This window comes from Trichomycterus rosablanca, chromosome 18, assembly GCF_030014385.1.
Source record: "Trichomycterus rosablanca isolate fTriRos1 chromosome 18, fTriRos1.hap1, whole genome shotgun sequence".
Taxonomy (NCBI): Eukaryota; Metazoa; Chordata; class Actinopteri; order Siluriformes; family Trichomycteridae; genus Trichomycterus; species Trichomycterus rosablanca.
The window spans coordinates 11,262,659-11,287,098 of NC_086005.1; the positions used below are offsets into that span (position 1 = coordinate 11,262,659).

Here is a 24,440-nt window from a genome sequence, read left to right on the forward strand (position 1 = left end):
TCATTTTCCCTTCTAGTTTTTGCAGTACCAGTAAACACTGGTGTATTTACCTTTTGAGAAATTGCGCTCACTGCTTGTTGTGACATAAACCCAAACAATCACCCCCACCTGGATAAACAGTAGCTCTCACAAAGGCTTGTGTGGAGACGATGAGTTCACCATGTCCAGCTAACATTATGTCTTCTTTAAACAGGCAGAAATGTCTCATTAGCACTGATTGTTTTCATTTCTATAGCTCATACTCTGCTGTGAAAAATGTCCATGTTCCAATAATTTTTTATTGCATATCTGTCCCTGTCAGTGATGTTGTATTTTATTTTAAATAGTAGAGACGTCTGGGTCCAACGCTGAAACTGATAATGATACAGTACTGACGTAATCACAGTAACCAAGCCAACAATCTGCAAGCAAGACAAACAAACATTAACAGTGTAATGATGGTGAGCTTTAAGACAGTTCAGTTGTGCCAAAATCACATGCATTCATAACATGCACGATCACATCACATGCATTCATAACATAAATATTAGGGCTGGCTCAATACCTCTTTTTTATGTCCGATACCGATACTGCAAATTGAGTATCTGCCGATCCCGATACCAATCCGATACCGTCATTTCTCCTCTCAAACAACTAAGCAGTAATAATACATGTCTCAATGCACCATGGTTAAACTAGCTATCTAAATAACAATGCTCAGACTGTGAAACTAATAGAAACAGTAAGGGTGTTTTGCCACTAGTTGGCGTCGCACCGGGGTTACGTGCATGAATGAATGAGTGTAGCAGGAGTTAATAAAGATGACGTAACAGAGTCCGTATAACGGTGTGGAACTGAATTTATTTGAAGACCGGCAGACACAACAATTGGAACGTATCTTCATGTGTTATTTGCTTTACACACAAACAATGACCTTATTTACATTAAGTGTTATTTACATTAAGCAACAGTATCGGATCGGATTACAAATTTTTTTTCCGATATCCGATCCAGTGATTTAAATATAAATATATATAAATATGTTAGTGGAATAAACAAATGACCAGATTTATGGTTACATTTGATCCAATACTGATCAGGCATCCCTAGAAATAAAGTAACCATGTGTATTAAGTACTGTCAGGCACACTGTGATGTTTTAGCAGAGCAGTGTGAGGTAGTGGAATTTAATTTTCGTTGTGTACCCATTTAATCCTTGATCCCTGCTGCTCTTCTCATCTGAACACACACTGTTGAGAGGTTGAGCTCAAGTATGCAATACTGAAGTGCTGAATACTGAAAAAACACACTGACACCACTACATTATACTGTACACTGCAATAACAATAACACTGCTGAACACCACACACACACTAAACTCAAATCAAAGGTAGCTTTATTGGCATGACAAATAAGGACATTCGTATTGCCAAAGCTTACAGTTTTAGGAAGAAGAATAAAAAGGAAAATAACAATAAAAATAACAATAAAATAGTACAGTATACACCGATCAGGCATAACATTATGACCACCTTCCTTATATTGTGTTGGTCCCCCTTTTGCTGCCAAAACAGCCCTGATCCGTCGAGGCATGGACTCCACTAGACACCTGAAGGTGTGCTGTGGTATCTGGCACCAAGATGTTAGCAGCAGATCCTTTAACTCCTGTAAGTTGTGAGGTGGATCCTCCATGAATCGGACTGATTTGTCCAGCACATCCCACAGATGCTCGACTGGATTGAGATCTGGAGAATTTAGAGGCCAAGTCAACACCTCAAACTCGTTCTTGTGCTCCTCAAACCATTCCTGAAGCATTTTTGCTTTGTGGCAGGGTGCATTATCCTGCTGGAAGAGGTCACAGCCATCAGGGAATACCGTTTCCATGAAAGGGTGTACATGGTCTGCAACAGTGCTTAGGTAGGTGGTACGTGTAAAAGTAACATCCACATGCATCACATTGCCCCCACTGCCTTGCCTTCTTCCCATAGTGCATCCTGGTGCCATGTGTTCCCCAGGTAAGCGACACACACGCACCCGGCCATTCACGTGATGTAAAAGAAAACGTGATTCATCAGACCAGGCCACCGTCTTCCATTGCTCCATGGTCCAGTTTCGATGCTCTTGTGCCCATTGGATACAATGTTCACTTGCTGCCTATATCCCGCCCACTAACAGGTGCCGTGATGAGGAGATAATCAGTGGTATTCACTTCACCTGTCAGTGCTCATAATGTTATGCCTGGTTGGTGTAAATGTAAATATAAAAAAAATATAAAAAACAGTGCAAATAGTAACAGCTATAAAATGGTAACAGTGACAGTAATATTTTATGTAGGTAGTGTTATGCTACATTAAACATTACTGCTACAGTGTATCACAAAAGTGAGTACACCCCTCACATTTCTGCAAATATTTCATTATATCTTTTCATGGGACAACACTATAGACATGAAACTTGGATATAACTTAGAGTAGTCAGTGTACAGCTTGTATAGCAGTGTAGATTTACTGTCTTCTGAAAATAACTCAACACACAGCCATTAATGTCTAAATAGCTGGCAACATAAGTGAGTACACCCCACAGTGAACATGTCCAAATTGTGCCCAAATGTGTCGTTGTCCCTCCCTGGTGTCATGTGTCAAGGTCCCAGGTGTAAATGGGGAGCAGGGCTGTTAAATTTGGTGTTTTGGGTACAATTCTCTCATACTGGCCACTGGATATTCAACATGGCACCTCATGGCAAAGAACTCTCTGAGGATGTGAGAAATAGAATTGTTGCTCTCCACAAAGATGGCCTGGGCTATAAGAAGATTGCTAACACCCTGAAACTGAGCTACAGCATGGTGGCCAAGGTCATACAGCGGTTTTCCAGGACAGGTTCCACTCGGAACAGGCTTCGCCAGGGTCGACCAAAGAAGTTGAGTCCACGTGTTCGGCGTCATATCCAGAGGTTGGCTTTAAAAAATAGACACATGAGTGCTGCCAGCATTGCTGCAGAGGTTGAAGACGTGGGAGGTCAGCCTGTCAGTGCTCAGACCATACGCCGCACACTGCATCAACTCGGTCTGCATGGTCGTCATCCCAGAAGGAAGCTGACGCACAAGAAAGCCCGCAAACAGTTTGCTGAAGACAAGCAGTCCAAGAACATGGATTACTGGAATGCCCTGTGGTCTGATGAGACCAAGATAAACTTGTTTGGCTCAGATGGTGTCCAGCATGTGTGGCGGCGCCCTGGTGAGAAGTACCAAGACAACTGTATCTTGCCTACAGCCAAGCATGGTGGTGGTAGCATCATGGTCTTGGGCTGCATGAGTGTTGCTGGCACTGGGGAGCTGCAGTTCATTGAGGGAAACATGAATTCCAACATGTACTGTGACATTCTGAAACAGAGCATGATCCCCTCCCTTCGAAAACTAGGCCTCATGGCAGTTTTCCAACAGGATAACGACCCCAAACACAACCTCCAAGATGACAACTGCCTTGCTGAGGAAGCTGAAGGTAAAGGTGATGGACTAAACCCAATTGAGCACCTGTGGCGCATCCTCAAGTGGAAGGTGGAGGAGTTCAAGGTGTCTAACATCCACCAGCTCCGTGATGTCATCATGGAGGAGTGGAAGAGGATTCCAGTAGCAACCTGTGCAGCTCTGGTGAATTCCATGCCCAGGAGGGTTAAGGCAGTGCTGGATAATAATGGTGGTCACACAAAATATTGACACTTTGGGCACAATTTGAACATGTTCACTGTGGGGTGTACTCACTTATGTTGCCAGCCATTTAGACATTAATGGCTGTATGTTGAGTTATTTTCAGAAGACAGTAAATCTACACTGCTATATAAGTTGTACACTGACTACTCTAAGTTATATCCAAGTTTCATGTCTATAGTGTTGTCCCATGAAAAGATATAATGAAATATTTGCAGAAATGTGAGGGGTGTACTCACTTTTGTGATACACTGTATGTTTAAGGCTAAGTCATGTGAAGCACTGCACTGCAGAAGCTAATTGGATTAGCGCTTTAGCATCAGTAATCTCTGTACAGCACATGATTCCTGCAGTAAAGTCTGGCATATCTCACATAGTAACACCTCAAACTGTCACAGATAAAAGCGAACATGATTATTAACATGGCTTCCTCTTCAGCACCAGCTGGGTTTGTTTTGCGTTGTTAGGACAGTGACCTTATTTGGACGTTTCATGTGGTCTTTTTATGGTTCGTAAGATTTGCTGGACACTTTATTAGTGTCTGGAACATGTCTTAAAAGTGTCGCCTAGACGACGTGTATAGATGTGGATTAGACGAGTGAGTGTTGGTGATATTCATCTCGCTTTGTTCTTTTCTAGCAGAATGATGTTAGCATTGATATTTACGTTAGCATTGAATGAACATGATTAATTATTTGCAACCCCTGGTTCTATCTGCCTGAATCATTTTGATTAGAAATGTTATTGAATAGCACAGCCATATTTTTCTAAACAGAAGCTGTTACAGACGAATGACTGGCATTTTCAATCAAGAGCCATTTTTCTGTTAATCACAGTACATTATTTGTCGTGTCTATGAGTTGTCTGTTGTGAAAATTAAAGCATGTTCTGACTTTCTAAACAGATCTCTTAGGTCTGTGTTGCTGTTCATGGGATTAACAGGTCTTTCAGGTTTTCTGGTAAGGCCAGAGGGCTGTGTGCCAGATGAACAGACCGCAGTGTAAAATCTTTTATTAGTTCTGCACTTTTGAACATCGTTTTAAGAAAAAATACTATTTTTATTGTTCATACAATGAAAACGTTAAACTTTATACTGAGATCCTATACTACCATTCATTTAATATATATATTTTTGTTTATGTATTTTCTCTTTTAGCGTATCTAATTACCCAATTGCATTATGCTTCCTCTCTATTGATGCCGATCCCCACCCTGATTGAGGAGAGCGAGACTGACACACGCCCCCTCTGACACGTCTGCAGTAGCCAACTGCATCTTTTCACCTGTACGAGGCGAGTTCATATGCGGAACAGTTTTGTGTACGTAGAGCCACACAATGATCAACGTATTATCCTTCGACTCTGTGCAGGCATCATCAATCAGCCAGCAGAGGTCATAATTGTCTCAGTTATGAGGAGTCCCTATCCAGCTCCCACCCTGTATGAGTTTGAAATGTCAGCTCTGGTGTGCTAGCGTGTTTTACCACGGCGCCACCTGAGCGCCGCACCCACGCTTGGGATATGTGGAAAAAGAATTTGATTGGACTGTCCACGTGTATATGTATATATGATTAATTTACATTTTCGGCATTTAGCAGATGCCTTTATACATTACAGTTACAATACACAGTTTGAGCAACTGAGGGTTAAGGGCTTTTCTCAAAAGCCCAACAGCAGCAACCTGGCAGTGGTGGGGCTTAAACCAGCGACCTTCTGATTACTAGTCCAGTACCTTAACCACTAGGCTACAGGCTACTAGGCCTTTATTTATTAGGATTTTAACGTCATGTTTTACACACTTTGATTACATTTATGACAGAACAGGTCATTTATCAGTTCAAGTCTTTAATATCAAACACAGTCATAGACAATTGTGTATCTCCAATTCACATCACTTGCAAGTCTTTGGACTGTGGGAGGAAACTGGAGCTCCTGGAAGAAAACCTATGCAGACACAGGGAGAACATGCAAACTCCACACAGAAAAGACCCGGAGCACTCCACTTGGGAATCAAACCCAGGACTCACTGAGCCACCGGGCTGCCCCTAAAAGTTGGGTAGAATTTTTCTTTTTTTGCCAATATGTCTACACTGGCACGATTGGCTAAGTCTGGGGAAGGGATGGATTGGCGCCCTGTCCAGTGTATTCCTGCCATTTGCCCAGTGTGTCTTTTTGCGACCCTGACCAGAATAATGTAAAATAAATAAATAAATAATAAATAAATACATTTAAGGGCGACACGGTGGCTCAGTGGGTAGCACTGTCGCCTCACAGCAAGAAGGTCCTGGGTTCGATCCCCAGGCGGGGCGGTCCTGGTCCTTTCTGTGCGGAGTTTGCATGTTCTCCGCGTGTCTGCGTGGGTTTCCTCCGGGAGCTCCGGTTTTCTCCCACTGTCCAAAAACATGCAGTCAGGTTAATTGGAGACACTGAATTTCCCTATAGGTGAATGGGTGTGTGTATGTGTGTCTGTCCTGCGATGGACTGGCGCCCCATCCAGGGTGTTACTGTGTGCCTTGCGTCCATTGAAAAGCTGGGATAGGCTCCAGAACCCCGCGACCCTTATTGGATAAGCGGTTAAGACAGTGAGTGAGTGAGTGAGTAAATACATTAAAAAAATCATCCAACTTGAACCCTTTCAACCCTCAGATACTTTTTGAAATAATATACAGAGTTGTAAGCTCTGCCCTTTGTTTCTCAACCCATACTCTTGAGCTCTGTCCACCAACTCCCTTGGTGACCTGGTTCCTCAGGAGTTCCTCTCCCCTAATACACTTGAAGGTTACCGCTAGCTGTGTGGTATTTCACAACGTTTACTTTCCAACACCAGTCTGTGAGGTTTCTGTGGAGAAGGAATTTAATTAAACTTTAGCCTGGGGCTCATTATTATTTCTTTGAAGACATCTTCAAAGGCTCACAATTTGAACTCAGATCTAAATCCTTTTGTGATCCCATTTTACTTAATAGAGCTCAAACCCTCCAGCTGTTATGTTTCTTTTTCTTTGTTCACCTTTTTGACTGCTGTTTCTCCAGTTTTGTGTAAAACGGACACACACACTTGTAGCTGTCGGGATGATCAGATGTAATTCAAGAACCTTCAAAAACAGGTCATAGTAATAGTCAGAGTAAAATAGAAGCTGCTGGAACATGGGTGTCACTGTGCACAGTAAGTTTTACATAATTAGAGGCTATGAGGTTGTAATAAAATTGTACTAAAGTTTATAGCTTATTACATTGACAAAAAAACAGGATCACCTTCTTTCTTGCATGTCAGCCCATGGTGATAAAAAGCTTGCTTTACTGTTGACAGTGTCACCAAGAGTTGCAGCAATCATCCAAGCATAATTACAGGTGTATGTAAACATTTGACTTTAATTGTCCAGCAGAACTCAGAACTAAACCAGCAATTTGTTTCTACCTGGGGATCAGCGCTACTATTGCCACACCCCATGACCACAATGTCATCAGAGATATGTTCAAGCTTATTGGATAGCCATCGTATAGTATGTTGTCACCCTTGGTTCAAGACTGGTGCAGTAAGTTATTAAAATGTTTTAAATAAAACAAAACACGAATGAAATCTCACCTCAACCATTCCTTTTAGCCAGAATTACACAAGACAGATGTGTTTTAGTATGCCACATCAGCCTGATGTTTATTGTTTTTTTCTCTTTGTTTTTAGTGGGAGTGCTGCTGGTTTCTCCTCCTGTGCTTCTCCTTTCTTCTCCTCCTTGTCTGGTCCTACTTCTGGTGGGAGGCGCACAATGACTACAATGAGTTTAACTGGTAGGACAAACTGGTCACATACACATGTAAATTAACCTGTCATTAACCCGTCTGTCACTCCCCATCTAGGTTTGTTTATGTTAGAAATAACAGAATGACTGATGATTATTCTGGAATGTAGTGCATTAGTTTTCATTTATATATGGACATGTAATAGCAGAAAAGTGTGTAGTTTAAGTGTGTCTAGTTTAGATGTGTGTAGTTTAAGTGTGTCTAGTTTAGATGTGTGTAGTTTGAGCATGTAGTTTAAGTGTGTCTAGTTTAGATGTGTGTAGTTTGGGTGTGTAGTTTAAGTGTGTCTAGTTTATGTGTGTAGTTTGGGTTTGTAGTTTAAGTGTGTCTAGCTTGGATGTGTGTAGTTTGAGCATGTAGTTTAAGTGTGTCTAGTTTAGATGTGTGTAGTTTGGGTGTGTAGTTTAAGTGTGTCTAGTTTAGATGTGTGTAGTTTGGGTTTGTAGTTTAAGTGTGTCTAGTTTATATGTGTGTAGTTTATATGTGTGTAGTTTGCATGTGTGTAGTTTGCATGTGTGTAGTTTATATGTGTGTAGTTTGAGTGTGCAGTTTGGGTGTAGTTTAGATGTGTGTAGTTTGGGTGTGTAGTTTAAGTTTTCTTAGTTTAGATGTGTGTAGTATAGATGTGTGTAGTTTAGATGTTTAGTTTAGATGTGTGTAGTTTGAGTATGTACTTTGGGTGTGTAGTTTAAGTGTGTCTAGTTTAGATGTGTGTAGTTTGGATGTCTAGTTTAAATGTGTGTAGTTTGAGTGTGTAGTTTGAGCATGTAGTTTGAGCATGTAGTTTAAGTGTGTCTAGTTTAGATGTGTGTAGTTTAAGTGTGTAGTTTGGATGTTTACTTTGGATGTTTACTTTAGAAGTGTGTAGTTTGAGTGTGTCGTTTAAGTGTGTCTAGTTTAGATGTGTGTAGTTTGAGTGTGTAGTTTGAGCGTGTAGTTTAAGTGTGTCTAATTTAGATGTGTGTAGTTTAAGTGTGTAGTTTGGGTGTGCAGTTTAAGTGTGTCTAGTTTAGATGTGTGTAGTTTGAATGTTTAGTTTAGATGTGTGTAGTTTGAGTGTGTAGTTTAAGTGTGTCTAGTTTAGTTGTGTGTAGTTTGGATGTGTAGTTTGCATGTGTAGTTTATATGTGTGTAGTTTGAGTGTGCAGTTTGGGTGTAGTTTAGATGTGTGTAGTTTGCATGTGTGTAGTTTATATGTGTGTAGTTTCAGTGTGCAGTTTGGGTGTAGTTTAGATGTGTGTAGTTTGGGTGTGTAGTTTAAGTTTTCTTAGTTTAGATGTGTGTAGTATAGATAGGTGTAGTTTGGATGTGTGTAGTTTGAATGTGTGTAGTTTGAGTTTGTAGTTTGTGTAGTTTGAGGGTGTAGTTTAAGTGCAGTTTGAGTATGCAGTTTGGATGTCTAGTTTAGATGTGTGTGGTTTGAGTGGCTTGAGTGTGTAGTTTGGGTGTGTAATTTAGATGTGTGTAGTTTGGGTGTGTAGTTTGAGTGTGCAGTTTAGATGTCTCTAGTTTGAGTAGTTTAGATGTCTAGTTTGAGCGTGTAGTTTAAATGTCTCTAGTTTGAGCGTGTAGTTTAGATGTCTCTAGTCTGAGCGTGTAGTTCAGATGTCTGTAGTTTGAGTATAGTTTGAGCATGTAGTTTGAGTGTATAGTTTAGATGTCTCTAGTTTGAGCGTGTAGTTCAGATGTCTGTAGTTTGAGCATGTAGTTTGAGTGTATAGTTTAGATGTCTCTAGTTTGAGCGTGTAGTTTGAGTGTATAGTTTAGATGTCTCTAGTTTGAGCGTGTAGTTTAAGTGTGCAGTTTAGATGTCTCTAGTTTGAGCTTGTAGTTTGAGCGTGTAGTTTGAGCATGTAGTTAGGTAAGTAGTTTAGATGTCTCTAGTTTGAGCGTGTAGTTTGAGTGTGTATGCTATATGTGTATCATGCTTGTCTTTTTTGCAGGTTGCTGTATAATCACTCAGGAGAATGGAGTGATGGCACTGTACCCATCATCACCACCACACTCGTGGGATTCTCTTACACTGCATTTTTAATGGTCAGCATCACAAGTACATGCACACACGTCATGTGTAACAATTTTGTCTCAAAATTTGAGGATAAACTTAAAATAGAAGACGAGAGTACCCGCCGCCACCATGATCAGGATAAAGCCGTGGTAAAACAAGATGAATGAATGCATTTATATTTACAGCATTTAGCAGACGTTTTTTATCTAAAGAGACAGTACTGTAACAGCATACTGTCTAAGCAATTGAGGGTTAAGGGCCTTGCTCAAGGGCCCAACAGTGGCAACTACTACTAATTACTAGTCCCGTACCTTAGCCACTAGGTTACAACAGCCCTATATATGTGTAAATATATGTCATTTATAAGTAAATTTATAAGTAAATGTTTTCTATGCACTACAGGTGTGCTGGACATACAGTAAATGAAATGCTGTGTTTAACATCTGCTGGGTTGTCTGATTCTGTTTCAGATATTAGGCCTTTGCCATATTGCACTGGGGCAGCAGCTCAATCTTTACTGGATTCATAAGGTAAACACTCTGGTTCATTTATGCACCCCCCCCCCCCCCCCCCTTATTCCAGTCTGGTCGTATCTAGCTACCCCATCATAATTTGTCTCTACTGCCGCTGACCTCCACTCCTGACCAAGCACAGAGAGTCACGTACCAATCCCCATCATCCCCTGTCTCACTGTGCAGACACCATCAATCAAGCAGCACAGGCCACAATTGCAGCAGTTAAGAGGAAACCCAGTTCAGTAATTGTCCCGCCCCTTACAGACACACAGCCAGTCATGTGTCTGTGTAAGCACCCGTCCGGCTGATAATAGAACTGAGATTCGAACTTGAGTTGATTCGCACTGGTTGGCTAGTGTATTTTATTGGTGCACCACCCAAGCTGGGCAACTCATTCTGAATTCTAAATACTGTTCATATTCGCTGTAGTTACTCTACATCAGTGTTAATGGAGAACAAGATAATACATAAAAAGCCCAATCAATGTACCTCGAGGCGCTTGGGTGGTATTTCAGTATATTATTCTAATCCACTGCTGCTGGAATCCAAGGTTTTAATCCCCAGCGGCCAGTCGGCTGTCTATATACAGACATCATTGGCTATGTCTTGGGGGAAGGGAGGTGGCCAAGACCGCAAAATGGATTGGCATACTGCCCAGGGTTTGTTGCTACAATGGTTAAAGCAGTGGTAAGACATGAAAATTAAATGAAAATGAAAATAAGCCTGCTGCATCACATTATTGATTTTCTGCATGCATGGTTGATTGAGAAATGCTTCCGAAGAAACCATAATGTCATTGCTACATGACTACTACTACTGCTATATTGACCTTTCCAGTATTTCAAAATACAGGCTATACATGATTTTTGCAGGTACTTGGATTTGAGTATGCAGGTGTTAGAAGGAAGTCTACAAAATCCTTCATTTGCCTAGTGTTGTCTGACCACATCTTAAAATGCCATTAAATTAGACACAGAGGAATTTTGCATGGCTTATAGGAACAGAGACGAGTCTGGTGGAGAGGGGGTGGGGGGTAAATATATATATACAGTGTATCACAAAAGTGAGTACACCCCTCACATTTCTGCAAATATTTCATTATATCTTTTCATGGGACAACACTATAGACATGAAACTTGGATATAACTTAGAGTAGTCAGTGTACAACTTGTATAGCAGTGTAGATTTACTGTCTTCTGAAAATAACTCAACACACAGCCATTAATGTCTAAATGGCTGGCAACATAAGTGAGTACACCCCACAGTGAACATGTCCAAATTGTGCCCAAATGTGTCGTTGTCCCTCCCTGGTGTCATGTGTCAAGGTCCCAGGTGTAAATGGGGAGCAGGGCTGTTAAATTTGGTGTTTTGGGTACAATTCTCTCATACTGGCCACTGGATATTCAACATGGCACCTCATGGCAAAGAACTCTCTGAGGATGTGAGAAATAGAATTGTTGCTCTCCACAAAGATGGCCTGGGCTATAAGAAGATTGCTAACACCCTGAAACTGAGCTACAGCATGGTGGCCAAGGTCATACAGCGGTTTTCCAGGACAGGTTCCACTCGGAACAGGCTTCGCCAGGGTCGACCAAAGAAGTTGAGTCCACGTGTTCGGCGTCATATCCAGAGGTTGGCTTTAAAAAATAGACACATGAGTGCTGCCAGCATTGCTGCAGAGGTTGAAGATGTGGGAGGTCAGCCTGTCAGTGCTCAGACCATACGCCGCACACTGCATCAACTCGGTCTGCATGGTCGTCATCCCAGAAGGAAGCTGACGCACAAGAAAGCCCGCAAACAGTTTGCTGAAGACAAGCAGTCCAAGAACATGGATTACTGGAATGCCCTGTGGTCTGACGAGACCAAGATAAACTTGTTTGGCTCAGATGGTGTCCAGCATGTGTGGCGGCGCCCTGGTGAGAAGTACCAAGACAACTGTATCTTGCCTACAGTCAAGCATGGTGGTGGTAGCATCATGGTCTTGGGCTGCATGAGTGTTGCTGGCACTGGGGAGCTGCAGTTCATTGAGGGAAACATGAATTTTAACATGTACTGTGACATTCTGAAACAGAGCATGATCCCCTCCCTTCGAAAACTGGGCCTCATGGCAGTTTTCCAACAGGATAACGACCCCAAACACAACCTCCAAGATGACAACTGCCTTGCTGAGGAAGCTGAAGGTAAAGGTGATGGACTAAACCCAATTGAGCACCTGTGGCGCATCCTCAAGTGGAAGGTGGAGGAGTTCAAGGTGTCTAACATCCACCAGCTCCGTGATGTCATCATGGAGGAGTGGAAGAGGATTCTAGTAGCAACCTGTGCAGCTCTGGTGAATTCCATGCCCAGGAGGGTTAAGGCAGTGCTGGATAATAATGGTGGTCACACAAAATATTGACACTTTGGGCACAATTTGGACATGTTCACTGTGGGGTGTACTCACTTATGTTGCCAGCTATTTAGACATTAATGGCTGTGTGTTGAGTTATTTTCAGAAGACAGTAAATCTACACTGCTATACAAGTTGTACACTGACTACTCTAAGTTATATCCAAGTTTTAGTTCTATAGTGTTGTCCCATGAAAAGATATAATAAAATATTTGCAGAAATGTGAGGGGTGTACTCACTTTTGTGATACACTGTATATACTGTATATATACTGTATATTGTTTATGCATTTTCTCCCCTTTTTCTCCCGACTTTTAGCGCGTCCAATTGCCCGATTCCGTCATGCTTCCTCTTTACTAATGCTGGCCACGGCTCTGAATTGAGGAGAATGAAGCTAACCCACGCCCCCTCCGACACGTGGGCAGCAGCCGTATGCATTTTGTCACCCACACTACTTAAGATCAGCTGCGGATCAGCTCTGTGTACGGAGAGACACACCCTGATCAACACACTCCTTCCCCGCCCCTGTGCAGGCGCCATCAACCAGCTAGCAGAGGTCGTAATTGCATCAGTTATGAGAGAGTCCCTATCTGGCTTAATGCCCCACCCCTATATGAACAACAGGCCAATCGTTGTTCATGTGGCTGCTCAGCCCAGACGGCAGGCAGAGCTGAGACTCAATAAGATGTATTCGTCACCTGAGCAGCTTGTAATTCTTTTTAAATGTTATAGGGTCATAAGTATATTAAATAACAACTTACAGTGGTGAAATTCTTGTGTTCCGTTTCTGTAGTGGGTGTTTAATTGTGCCCAATTTTCCATTATTCACAGATTGGCGTTCTTGCTGTCCTGCTTACCACCATCACAGGTGTGATATCTATCGATGACTTATGGAGAGACGAATGGGACATCATTCTAATCTCCCTACAGGTTTGAACACATTTATACACTTAAGATTATTTAGTAAATACTTTTTTATGGATTCGTGACACATCTACGGTGGACTAGTATAGCGGGAGAGGTGAAGTGTCAATGTCCATGTTTCGTAAGAGCTCAAGAGCTCCATTAAGAATGACATTTTTAGTGAATATCTTTAAACATTTCTAATTAATTTGAAGGAGTTAAGATGATTAAAAACTGGTTCTTTTTTGTCTGTGTAGTCGACAGGGCCCTTCCTCCACATAGGAGCTGTAGCTGCCATGACAGCTCTGGGATGGATTGTTGCCGGGCTGGTTGCACGTGGAGAAAGAACAAGTAAGTGTGCAAATACCCCAATCAGTCTAAACACAGATCTGAGCAACTGTTAGTTAACGACTCAATAAAGGCTCACTGGCAGGGCTGTGATTTGAACTTACAGCCTTCTGGTCACTAAGCCTTGTGTTGCTTGTGCTTTTGCACTCACAGCAAGAAGATCCTGGGTTTGATTCTTTCTGTGTGGAGTTTGCATGTTGTCCTCGTGTCTAGGTTTATTAAAGTATAGTATAAAAATAGTGTGACCTCTGAGAAGGCTTCTCACATGCGTTTTAAGTATGTCTGTGGGAATTTGTACCCATTTAGTTAAAGGAGCATTTGTATGGCTGGGCAATGTTGGTCATGAAAGTCACAAATGATGCTCCAGTTTATTCCAAAGCTGCTCAGTGGGGCTAGAGTCAGAGGTCACTAGAGTTAAACCAAGCTTCATGTCTTTAAAGACCTTACTTTGTGTAGAGGGGTACAATGTGTACAATGTTGATCAGATTAACCTGCAAACTGTAAGGAACTACCATGAGCCCAACATTTAATTAATCCCTGATCCTCACATGCACCAGTGGTACCAAAAACGCACTTCGATGTACATTTTTAGGGGATGGTTATAATGTTTTGGCTCATTAGTGTAAATATGTTCACTGAGGCCTTCTTTATGTGTTTGTGTGTGTGTGTGTGTGTGTTCAGGGTTTCAGGTGGTGATGCTACTGTTGTATATTGGTATTCTGCTGGCTCTGTATCTGACCCCTCTCACCATCTCCTCCCCCTGCATCATGGACCGATCAGAGCTGAAACCACGTCCCTCGATCATTGGCCATCGAGGAGCTCCAATGGTAATGCAACATGGTCACATGAGAATTGTTTTGTTTTTGTTAAACACTTTATCCATTGTGGTTTCTTGATGGTACTGGTACTGGTATCTTTCTCACACACCTAGAGGCAATTTACAGTTATTAGTGCACACTCTTCATGTTTTGGGAGGTGGGAGGAAACCTATTTAGAAATAAATTTACATGCTAAATAATGTTAAAGTGAGAGACAGTGACCAGATGAAAGGATTGAACCCAGGTTTTCAGGAGCAATGTTGCTATGTTTTTATGCATTTTCACTCGTTTTCTCCCAAATCCACTACTGGGGACCCTGATGGCGTCCAAGGAGGGTGTATATTCACCTAAAACACACTCCCTCCGATGTGTGCGCAGTCCACCAATCCCTTCTTATTCTACCATACTTCTGTGGACCATACCAAGGTCCTTACACAGCGTTGATAACATCACCACTTAGTCCGGTCTTTCCGACCCAGCAGACTGAAGGTCAATTTTGTCTGCTGCAGGCATTAGCCAATTGTGCCTGCTAGAGGGCGCCCAGCCGGCCGATAGCAAAGCCGAGATTCGAACCTGGGAGCTTAGTATCTCAGCACTGGTGTGCTAGTGGATTATCCTGGTTGATAAGAACGGTGTCACTGCTGTTCTGAGAATAAGCCACCACCCAAATAATACACTACATGGCCAAAAGTATGTAGACAACCTTTCTAATTATTGATTTCAGGTGTTTCAGCTATCAAATATCAAATATATACAATGAATTATATGCATCCACCTTTGTGTGCACTCAGTAAAGTCCTTAAAGAAATGGTTTGACAAGATTGGTACGAAAGAACTCCAGTGGCCTGCACAGAGCCCTAAACTTGACTGTGTGACTGCTGTCTGTCTTTCAGCTCGCTCCTGAAAACACCATCATGTCCTTCAACAAAGCCTTGCAGCAGAAAGTCAGTGGCTTCAAGGCCGACGTCACCATCAGGTACCTCTTTATTCATAACGTTCATGTCAGAGAACTAGCAGATGCAGTGAGTTCAGAGCATGACTGTGCTGTTCTCTTAGAAAGGAAGTTCAGCTCCAGCTGTAGTGATGTGGTTGTTACACCTGATACTGAGAGATATTGAGCTGAGTAGATCTCAGGAGGCTTTTAGTAACTCAGCTGATGAAGTGCAGGCAAGCTAATAAACCCATTTCAGTCAAAAACTTTGCTCTGGATCAGTGACGGAGTATAATGGGTTGCCTGGCCCTTATTAATTAGGATTTTAACGTCATGTTTTACACACTTTGGTTACACATGACAGAAACTGTAGTTACTCTTCTCAAGATTCATCAGTTTGAATGTCAAACACAGTCATTGACAATTTAGTATCTCCAATTCACCTCACTTGCATGTCTTTGGACTGTGGGAAGAAACCAGAGTTCCTGGAGGAAACCCACACAGACACAGGGAGAACATGCAAACTCCACACAGAAAGGACCCGGACCTCCCCACCTGGGGATCGAACCCAGGACCTTCTTGCTGTGAGGCAACGGTGCTACCCACCGAGCCACCATGCTGATTCAAACCCTAGTCTGATTTAAACTGCTAAAAATCTAATGGAGGAAGATTATAACCACTGAGCAAGTTTACGAGATGGCCAGAACAACTAAACCACGCCTAGTCCTGCAAATTACGTTATTTGGGGGCACTTTGGGGGTACATTGAAGCACACACATGACAATAATGAAGGCAGTTTTATGACATGATAGCAGTGGAATGACTCAATAGACGAGGAAGACCAAGAACAAGCTGGACTGACAACATTTATTTATTTATAAATGTATACAAATTATATTGACATGATTTTTAATTTAAAGTGGTTTTAGAAACCCTTTAGGTAGCTAAAAGTTCCAGAAATTACAGTTATATAAAAACTATGCAATGTTTTTCAATTGTTTGGCATTCTTGGATCACTATAATGACACCTACGGGGGCGGCACGGTGGCTAAGTGGGTAGCACTGTCGCCTCACAGCAAGAAGGTCCTGGGTTCGATCCCCAGACGGGGCGGTCAGGGTCCTTTCTGTGTGGAGTTTGCATGTTCTCCACATGTCTGCGTGGGTTTACTCCGGGTGCTCCGGTTTCCTCCCACAGTCCAAAGACATGCAGGTGAGGTGAATTGGAGATACTGAATTGTCCATGACTGTTAGATATACCCTTGTGAACTGATAAACCTTGTGTAATGAGTAACTACCGTTCTTGTCATGAATGTAACCAAAAGTGTAAAACATGACGTTAAAATCCTGATAAACAAACAATACTGACATCTACAGCCTGTCTTTATACACAGCGGTGAGGAATATACTGTTATCCCCCCAAAATAATATAATTACAGCAAAACCCTGCTTAAGTTCTATGTTTGCTTAAGTGTCCTTGTAAAAAAAAAGACATAGTTTATAGAAAGCAAGCATCTGCATTTTTTTATGTATTTTCTCCCCATTGTCCTCCCGATTTAGCGCACACAATTTGTTTTCCGCTGCTGAGGTATACCTGATTGCATCTGAGGAGAGCACGTCGCTGTACACGCCTCTTCCGACACGTGCACAGCCCTGCTCTTCTCGCCCTACATTCTGCACAGGCATCTCTTCCGTCAATCAGGGTCCTTACACAGCGTATGAAGACCCACCCACCCACACATAGTCCGGTCCCCACCCTGCAGATACGGTGGCCAATTAGTATCTGCTGCAGGTACTGCCAATTATGCCCGCTAGATGGCGCCCAGCCGATTGGTAGCAAACCAAGGAGTGCAGAATCTCGGCGCTGGTGTGCATCTGCATATTTTTATGGGGTTATTGTTTAACAAAACGTCGCTTGTACTTTCAATACTGTATAACAATGTAATTTCTTAATATGTTACATTCAGCAAATAGAAACAGAAATTGTTCAGTAAAATTGCATTGCCGGACATTGTTTACACAGCACATATGAGTGATTTTCTGGCTTTATTTAGGGTTTTCTTTACAGCTTACCATTGTTCCCACTTTCTTTTCCAGTACAGACGGAGTGGCGTTCCTGATGCGTGACCTTACTCTGTGCCGCACCACAAACGTAGCACATGTTTTTCCTCACCGACAGCACGAGGACGCCTCACTCTTCAGCTGGGCCGAGATCCGCTCTTTAAATGCCGGCCTGTGGTTCCTCAGGGTATAAACAAGCACACACACACATGAGATTTTACATAAGCCCAAATGAAGAGTAAAACAACACAGCTTCTTCTTCGCCCTGTCTGTTTTGTACTTTAGGATGACCCATACTGGATGGTGCAGGTTATGTCAGTGAAGGAGCGAGGCAGAGCAGCTAATCAGACAGTGTGTAGTTTGGTGGACCTGCTGCGTCTGGCGGTGAAGACGAACCGCTCTGTGATTTTCAGTCTGCGCAGACCTCCAGCACATCACCCGCGATATCAGTCCTGGATTAATGATGCACTAAAGGCTGTGCAGCGCTCAGGAATCCAGCCTGACCAGGTAATATTATTATTATTTGAATTATTATTATTAATTATTTTCATTTTTATCAAGTTTTACCATGGTCCGCGTTACGGCTGGTCCAGTTCCACTGGAAAACAATAGGCACAAGGCAGGAATACCCAGGACAGGGCTCCAATCAATCGCAGGGCTTTGGCCACCCCCCTTAGACATTAGCCAATCATGTCTTTGTAGATGTCTGGTCGGCACACCCTGGACAGGATGCCAGTAGAACCACTGGGGATTCGAACCCTGAATACCAGTGTTAGAGGGCTAGTGTAAATTACCACTAACATATTATTATTATTATTAGTAGTAGTAGTAGTAGTACCATTTTTTATATTATTATGAATAGTCTGTATTTATTATTTTACTTTTTTATTATTTTTATTTAAATTCAGTAAATACATTTGTACTTAAATTATGTTATTATTAAATTTTACAATTTACAGTTTAATCACATTGATAATAATATAACCATATAATTTAATTAAATATTAACATTACGTTAATTGTTACTTCATTACTATGTGTGTGAAGGTGATAAAGACTTCAGACTGGTCCAAGAAGAAGGTGGGTGCTGCCGTGCCTCTCATGCAGCAGACGTCGTTAGAGAAGGTTGCTGTAGAGGATCTTAAAGAGACCCCAGTTCATACAGTCAGCTTACACTACAGCCAAGCTACAGCATCAGAGATCAGGTACATGACCAATTACACAATCATTTCATTCAGGGTCACATCCTCGCCAACCCAGGCATAGCCAATCATGTCTGTATGTAGATACCCGACCAGCCGATAGCACCACTGGAGATTTCAGCCCTGGATCCCAGCAGTAATGGACTGTGCTATTTATTATAAATGGAACGGATATGGGACAAAATGTTCAGCTAACATCTGTACACATACAGTGGTTGCCAAAAATCCACTAATGAAAAGCTTATTTTATAAAAAACAAATGCAAACAAACAAAACAAAATCATACATATGTTTCAGAATTCTATTATTTGCTGCTGCTAAAAAGCAAGTAAGCACATTTTAAAAGTGACCATGTTGATCCCTTTTTATTGAAGCTTGTGCTCAGACAGCCTTTAGCAGGTGGATTTGATTTACTCATCAGAATACATTTGCATTAATCAAACCAAATACTGAGAAATGCCTTTTATTTAGTACAACGTCAATTTTTTAGCTTTTAACTCAAATCATTCTTCTGATTATATAATTTCTAATGAAAAATATGCAAAATAGAAGCATTTTACTCCTAGTCTTAAATTTTTTTGGGCTGCCACTGTAACACTGTAACAAATACCAAGTGTGTCTTGGTATTTCAGTATAATATTTCAGAGTAAATTAGTTTAATAACTGTACTACACAGACTGGACAATGTGTTACATTACACTGATGTGTGCACTGGTGTTTGAATGTGTGTGAGCAGGCGCTTCAGAAACAGCAACATGAGTGTGAATGTGTACCCGGTGAATGAGCCCTGGCTCTACTCAGTATTGTGGTGCAGCGGCGTTCAGTCCGTCTCATCTGATGCTCCTCACATCCTTCGGAACGTGCCTCAACCCATCTGGCTAATGGTAAGTTCTGTGTTGAGAATTACCATACGTGTCATGTCATTTAAGTTGTATGGCCTCATCATTTGTGGTTAGTTATTATGAATGTATTTATTATAAAGCTGGTGACTTCTCTCTGGCCATATAAATAGGGCTACTTTGACTGCACCTTTTAAAAAAGTATGTGGAACAGTGATCTCTTTTGCCAAGGTCACCCAAACAAAAAATGATCAGCAAGAAAAAATGTTCACCTGCTTTTGTTGTCTAGCTTGCTTAACGGTAAACAGTGTTTACCATGTTTCAGCACTATAGTTCACTGTAGGTCTGTTTTTAAAGGGTTATTGGATTAGAATGAACCATTTAGACAAATTTCTGTTCAGCTTTAGGTGACAGTTTGGGACCTAAAGCTTCATGACCTTGGCAAGAGAACACTGTTCCATTTCAGACTAGTCCTATTTATATGGGCAGTGAGCAGTCACCAGGTACAGTTAATCATATTTACTAACAAGGAGGCCATAGCACAAAGTTAAATAACATTATAGAAATGTATATGACTAAATTAATAATCTGAATTTGTTCATGTGTGTTTTTGATCTATTTAAAAGTAATGCTAGATTATTAAAAAATATCTAGACTATATCTCCTACACTTGCATACATTATTATGCCTATCATGTTTTATTATTATTGTAGTTTTATAATAATGATAATCTGGAGTCGTATTTTAACTATGTTTTGGACTACACCGTGTGTAGTATAGCACTCCTGCAGTCATGTTGTAATGCCATCTAGTGGTTAAACAGCGCAACTGCATCTGCTCTTTCTTACAGAGTCCAGATGAATACTGTTTGATATGGATCACATCCGATCTGATATCTACTGCAATCGTTATAGGAATATTCATATTTCAAAAGTAAGTACACATTTTAAAAGCACTATTAGCATCAAATATGTAACCAGGACCTGTATAGGAGAAACACCATAAGAAATTTAATTGTACCTGAGTGTAATGGAGTCAAGGTGGCTTGAAGGGTAACACTGTCGCCTCACAGCAAGAAGGTCCTGGGTTTGATCACCAGGTGGGGCGGTCCGGGTCCTTTCTGTGTGGAGTTTGCATGTTCTCCCAATGTCTGCGTGGATTTCCTGCGGGTGCTCTGGTTTCCTCCTACAGTCCAAAGACATGCAAGTGAGGTGAATTGGAGACACTAAATTGTCCAAGACTGTGTTCGAATCCTAATAAATAAACTTTAAACAAGATACACTATTCAGAAAATACAATACATTATTTCAATAACTATCAAAGACAAGACAGAGTAACAGTCAAAATCATGAACAGCATAACTGTCAAAATAGTCTCTGCCAAATGAAGCCAGTCCTTAAATACCTTGTGTTTGTTTGTTTGTTTGTTTATTAGTATTTTAACGTCATGTTTTACACTTTGGTTACGGTAGTTACTCATTACACAAGATTCATCATTTCACAAGGTTATATTGAACACAGTCCTGGACAATTTAGTGTCTCCAATCTACCTCACCTGCATGTCTTTGGACTGTGGGAGGAAACCGGAGCACCCGGAGTAAACCCACGCAGATACGGGGAGAACATGCAAACTCCACACAAAAAGGACCCGGACCGCCCCACCTGGGGATCAAACCCAGGACTTTCTTGCTGTGAGGCGACAGTCCTACCCACTTAGCCACCGTGCCGCCCAAATACTTTATGTAATGAGGTTCAGCTGTGGATCATTAGCTTTGGACAAAGACCACCCCATACACGTAAGATAGCAGCTCCAGGAGCTCAAAGAGGCTGAATTTGTGGCATTGTTAAAGGTGGTGCAAATGATGTACAATTATATTTGTTTTACTAAAGCTTCCTTTGTGTAATATTGAGAATCTGAAATCATTCAGTGTGACAAACATACCCAGTATTAAAGGCCAACAGAAAGGCATCGTGTTTACTTTTTCACAGTACTGTAGGACTGTGCGTGCTTGCTGTATTTGAGCTGTATGACCGTCCGCTTCTGAACTGAATGCCTTGCTTTGTTTCTTCCTTCTTCTTCCGTCTTTATTTCTTTTTGCTGTATGTGCTGGCCGCTCTGTGCATGCCTCTTCACTCTGCTGCTTTCTGCAATCTCTCAGCATTCACATTATCAGGTAAACAGAATTATTCCAGGACCCACAATGCTTCGCTTTGACCTTTTGCTGTGGTTGGATGTCTTAAGTTTTTACGTCCAGAATGTTTTTTTGTCCTATCCCTTTGTTTTAAAATAGCATGACTATCCATCCTTATGAGTGTCAATGTTGCTGCCTACCTGGAACAGTATGTACTTCAGGCTGCATTCACATCATGCACAGTAAAACTGCTTTTGCGCCAGCTGTGCCAGTGTTTCCTGTGAAGTGAGGTGGTGCCACTCACAAAGCCACTGCTCTACCCTATAATTACGCACCACACAGGCTACTGAGGTACACTGTGGAAAATACTAATACACTAGCAGAGTGTTCAAGGAGTGTTCAAATCTCAGCAGAGCCATCAATCTGGCTGGGCATCCAACAGACACAATTAGCCATGTCTGAGGGAGGAAGGGAGGGTCGGATAGGGTTTCTCCATGAGTCTGGGACTGGTCTAGGTGCCAGGACCAGTAATGGGAAATCCTATGGGGCAATGTGTGACTCTCTGTACACAGTACAGCTTTGTGTGGGTACTCTGTCAGGTTTAAAGTTGCTGGCGACTACATGCCTGTCAGTGTATCCAGGACTCTTTTCGGTGGAAACACCAGTGGAACTTTAGTGGGGGAGTAGAAACCAGATTGAAAGAAAATGGGCAAAATGCTAAAATAAAATAAATAATAAAATGTGTTGTGTTTTGAGCACAGCAGCACATTTATACTGGTAGAGGAAAGGGCCGTTCCCAAAATTTGCCTGAAAGTTAAAAGCATATAACTACAGTATAATGTAATGGCCAAATAAAATATAGATTTTGGTGGGTTTAGGATACATACATTAGTGAAGCAATAGATACTCTTCTCTGGGTTTGGGTGTGTCATAGTTGAAATCTCACAACATACTTGTGAAGCCAAGCGATTAGCACCAAACACCCACCAAGATTTGGACGAAGTGTGGCAAAAATTTGCTTTCGACCAACATTCTTCAGGGTACCGTGGGAGCATCAGACCTTCTTATTACTAGCAGGAAAAAATGAAGCTGTGTTCCAGCATAGTACTATAATAAATATTAAGCCATGTCCAGTGCTTAACCAATAGTTTTATTTTCGAAAAGATAAAACCTCTGCAGGAAGCACTGTGCCGTTTGGAATGGAGTCATTTTTTTAAAGGACGCAGACTTGTACAAATACAGAAAAGCTATTGGTTCCTCTGTTGAACTTTGCGCACTGGCTGCAGTGTTTTTATACACTTTATATATTATCGTTGTTCTCCAGGTGGAGGATGAGCGGGATGAGGAGCTACAACCCGGAGCAGATCATGCTTAGCGCTGTGGTGCGCAGACCCAGCCGTGATGTCAACATCATGAAAGAGAAACTTATCTTCTCAGGTCAGAACCATTAATGAGCTATATTTAAGGCCTGCAGTACCTGATGTCAGGAAAAACCGATGTTTAATCATCTGAGTACTAGATGGTGCAACTAAGTAATGTTATATACTGTAGTAGTAGGTTATTTGGCTCTTACCTGGACTATGAGTCATTGGGTCTGTCTAAAAACCTAGTGAGCTGCCTAAGCAGAGAGAATTCTGATTGACATAGAACTTTAGAAGGCAGATTATTTAGACTCACTACTTCGAAAGCGATTAAGTCATCGGCTGCCCCCGCCTATTGTTGCAAGTTAGCCTCAGGCCATTCAAACCAATAGGTGTGCTTCTCTGGAGCGCACACAGGATGACTCAAAATGCTGTCTATGTGGAGAACTTGCCAGATTTTCACACAAACCCATAGTAAATGTAACAAAAGCAACATTGCTTTCTGACTTGCCCTGTGTATGTGTGTATAATATAATACTCCTTTCCAGCCCAACTGCATTAAAAATAAAGATCCAATACAGTACAGTTTCATACATGCACTAGCCCATAACTAATTTGCACATTCTGACTGCACAAAAGTGGTATATTGCACAAGGTGGATGAGCTTTGATTAGGAGAGGAGTTTCTGTTAGTATTAATAAAGTCCCAAGACAAGGGGTGTGGCTGAAACAGCCTAGCTGTTGTCAGTGCACTCTCAGTGCCGATCACAAGCCTGAAAGGTTGCATCAAGAAGTGTCTGCAATGTAAAAACTGTGCTGAGCCTTGTATGCAGACCAGATCCACTTTTACTATAATCATATTATTAAATACTGTATGCTGTCCTATATCATCACACACAAATATGACGATTACTGCTATGCTAATGCTAAGCTATTTTTCTTCCAGAAATAAACAACGGAGTCAGTAGCACTGATGAGCTCTCTCTGTACACCGATCATGGTTTTGAGAGATACACACATGGTGGGATTTCCCATTAAACATGGTTTCCTGTGAAAACACTGAACACTCTTATATGTCCTTTTGGATGTTTGGAAGTTAAGACACTTATGACACTGTGTTCTTGTTTTGAATTTTATTCGTACTACTGCTGGTTTTGCAAAGGGACCGGTCAAGGACAAGATGATCCTGTTCGTTTTAAAGTCAACTTTTGGATGAATAATGAATAACTGATCAAAAAACACTGATCATATACTTTGAAGATTAAATTATGTCAGTTTCTGCTCATTAATAAATTTGTATTACTTATTTTGTTTAGAAAAAATTCCTTCCTGATGCCTCATTTTTGCACCATTTATACAAAATGCCAGATTTAGTCAATCAGCCAAGACATGCTTGGTATTTGCTGTGTTCTTCCTTATTTATTTATTTTTTTATATTTTCTTTATGCATTTTCTCCCCTTTAT

The 24,440-nt window shown here is 41.5% G+C and overlaps 1 protein-coding gene across 1 annotated transcript in view; it reads left to right on the plus strand.

The window, feature by feature from the left end:
- Positions 1 to 24,192, plus strand: part of gdpd5a (glycerophosphodiester phosphodiesterase domain containing 5a) — a 29,427-nt gene extending 5,235 nt beyond the window's left edge. Inside the window, exons 2-15 of the mRNA XM_063014324.1 lie at positions 7,362 to 7,465; positions 9,421 to 9,514; positions 9,956 to 10,015; positions 13,218 to 13,316; positions 13,547 to 13,640; positions 14,319 to 14,464; positions 15,349 to 15,431; positions 17,481 to 17,631; positions 17,730 to 17,951; positions 18,492 to 18,649; positions 19,383 to 19,530; positions 20,336 to 20,418; positions 22,941 to 23,053; positions 23,923 to 24,192. Coding sequence (XP_062870394.1) covers positions 7,362 to 7,465; positions 9,421 to 9,514; positions 9,956 to 10,015; positions 13,218 to 13,316; positions 13,547 to 13,640; positions 14,319 to 14,464; positions 15,349 to 15,431; positions 17,481 to 17,631; positions 17,730 to 17,951; positions 18,492 to 18,649; positions 19,383 to 19,530; positions 20,336 to 20,418; positions 22,941 to 23,053; positions 23,923 to 24,014 — 1,647 coding nt within the window. The 3' untranslated portion in view covers positions 24,015 to 24,192. The remainder of the gene's footprint in view (positions 1 to 7,361; positions 7,466 to 9,420; positions 9,515 to 9,955; positions 10,016 to 13,217; positions 13,317 to 13,546; positions 13,641 to 14,318; positions 14,465 to 15,348; positions 15,432 to 17,480; positions 17,632 to 17,729; positions 17,952 to 18,491; positions 18,650 to 19,382; positions 19,531 to 20,335; positions 20,419 to 22,940; positions 23,054 to 23,922) is intronic.
- Positions 24,193 to 24,440: the final 248 nt, after the last annotated feature.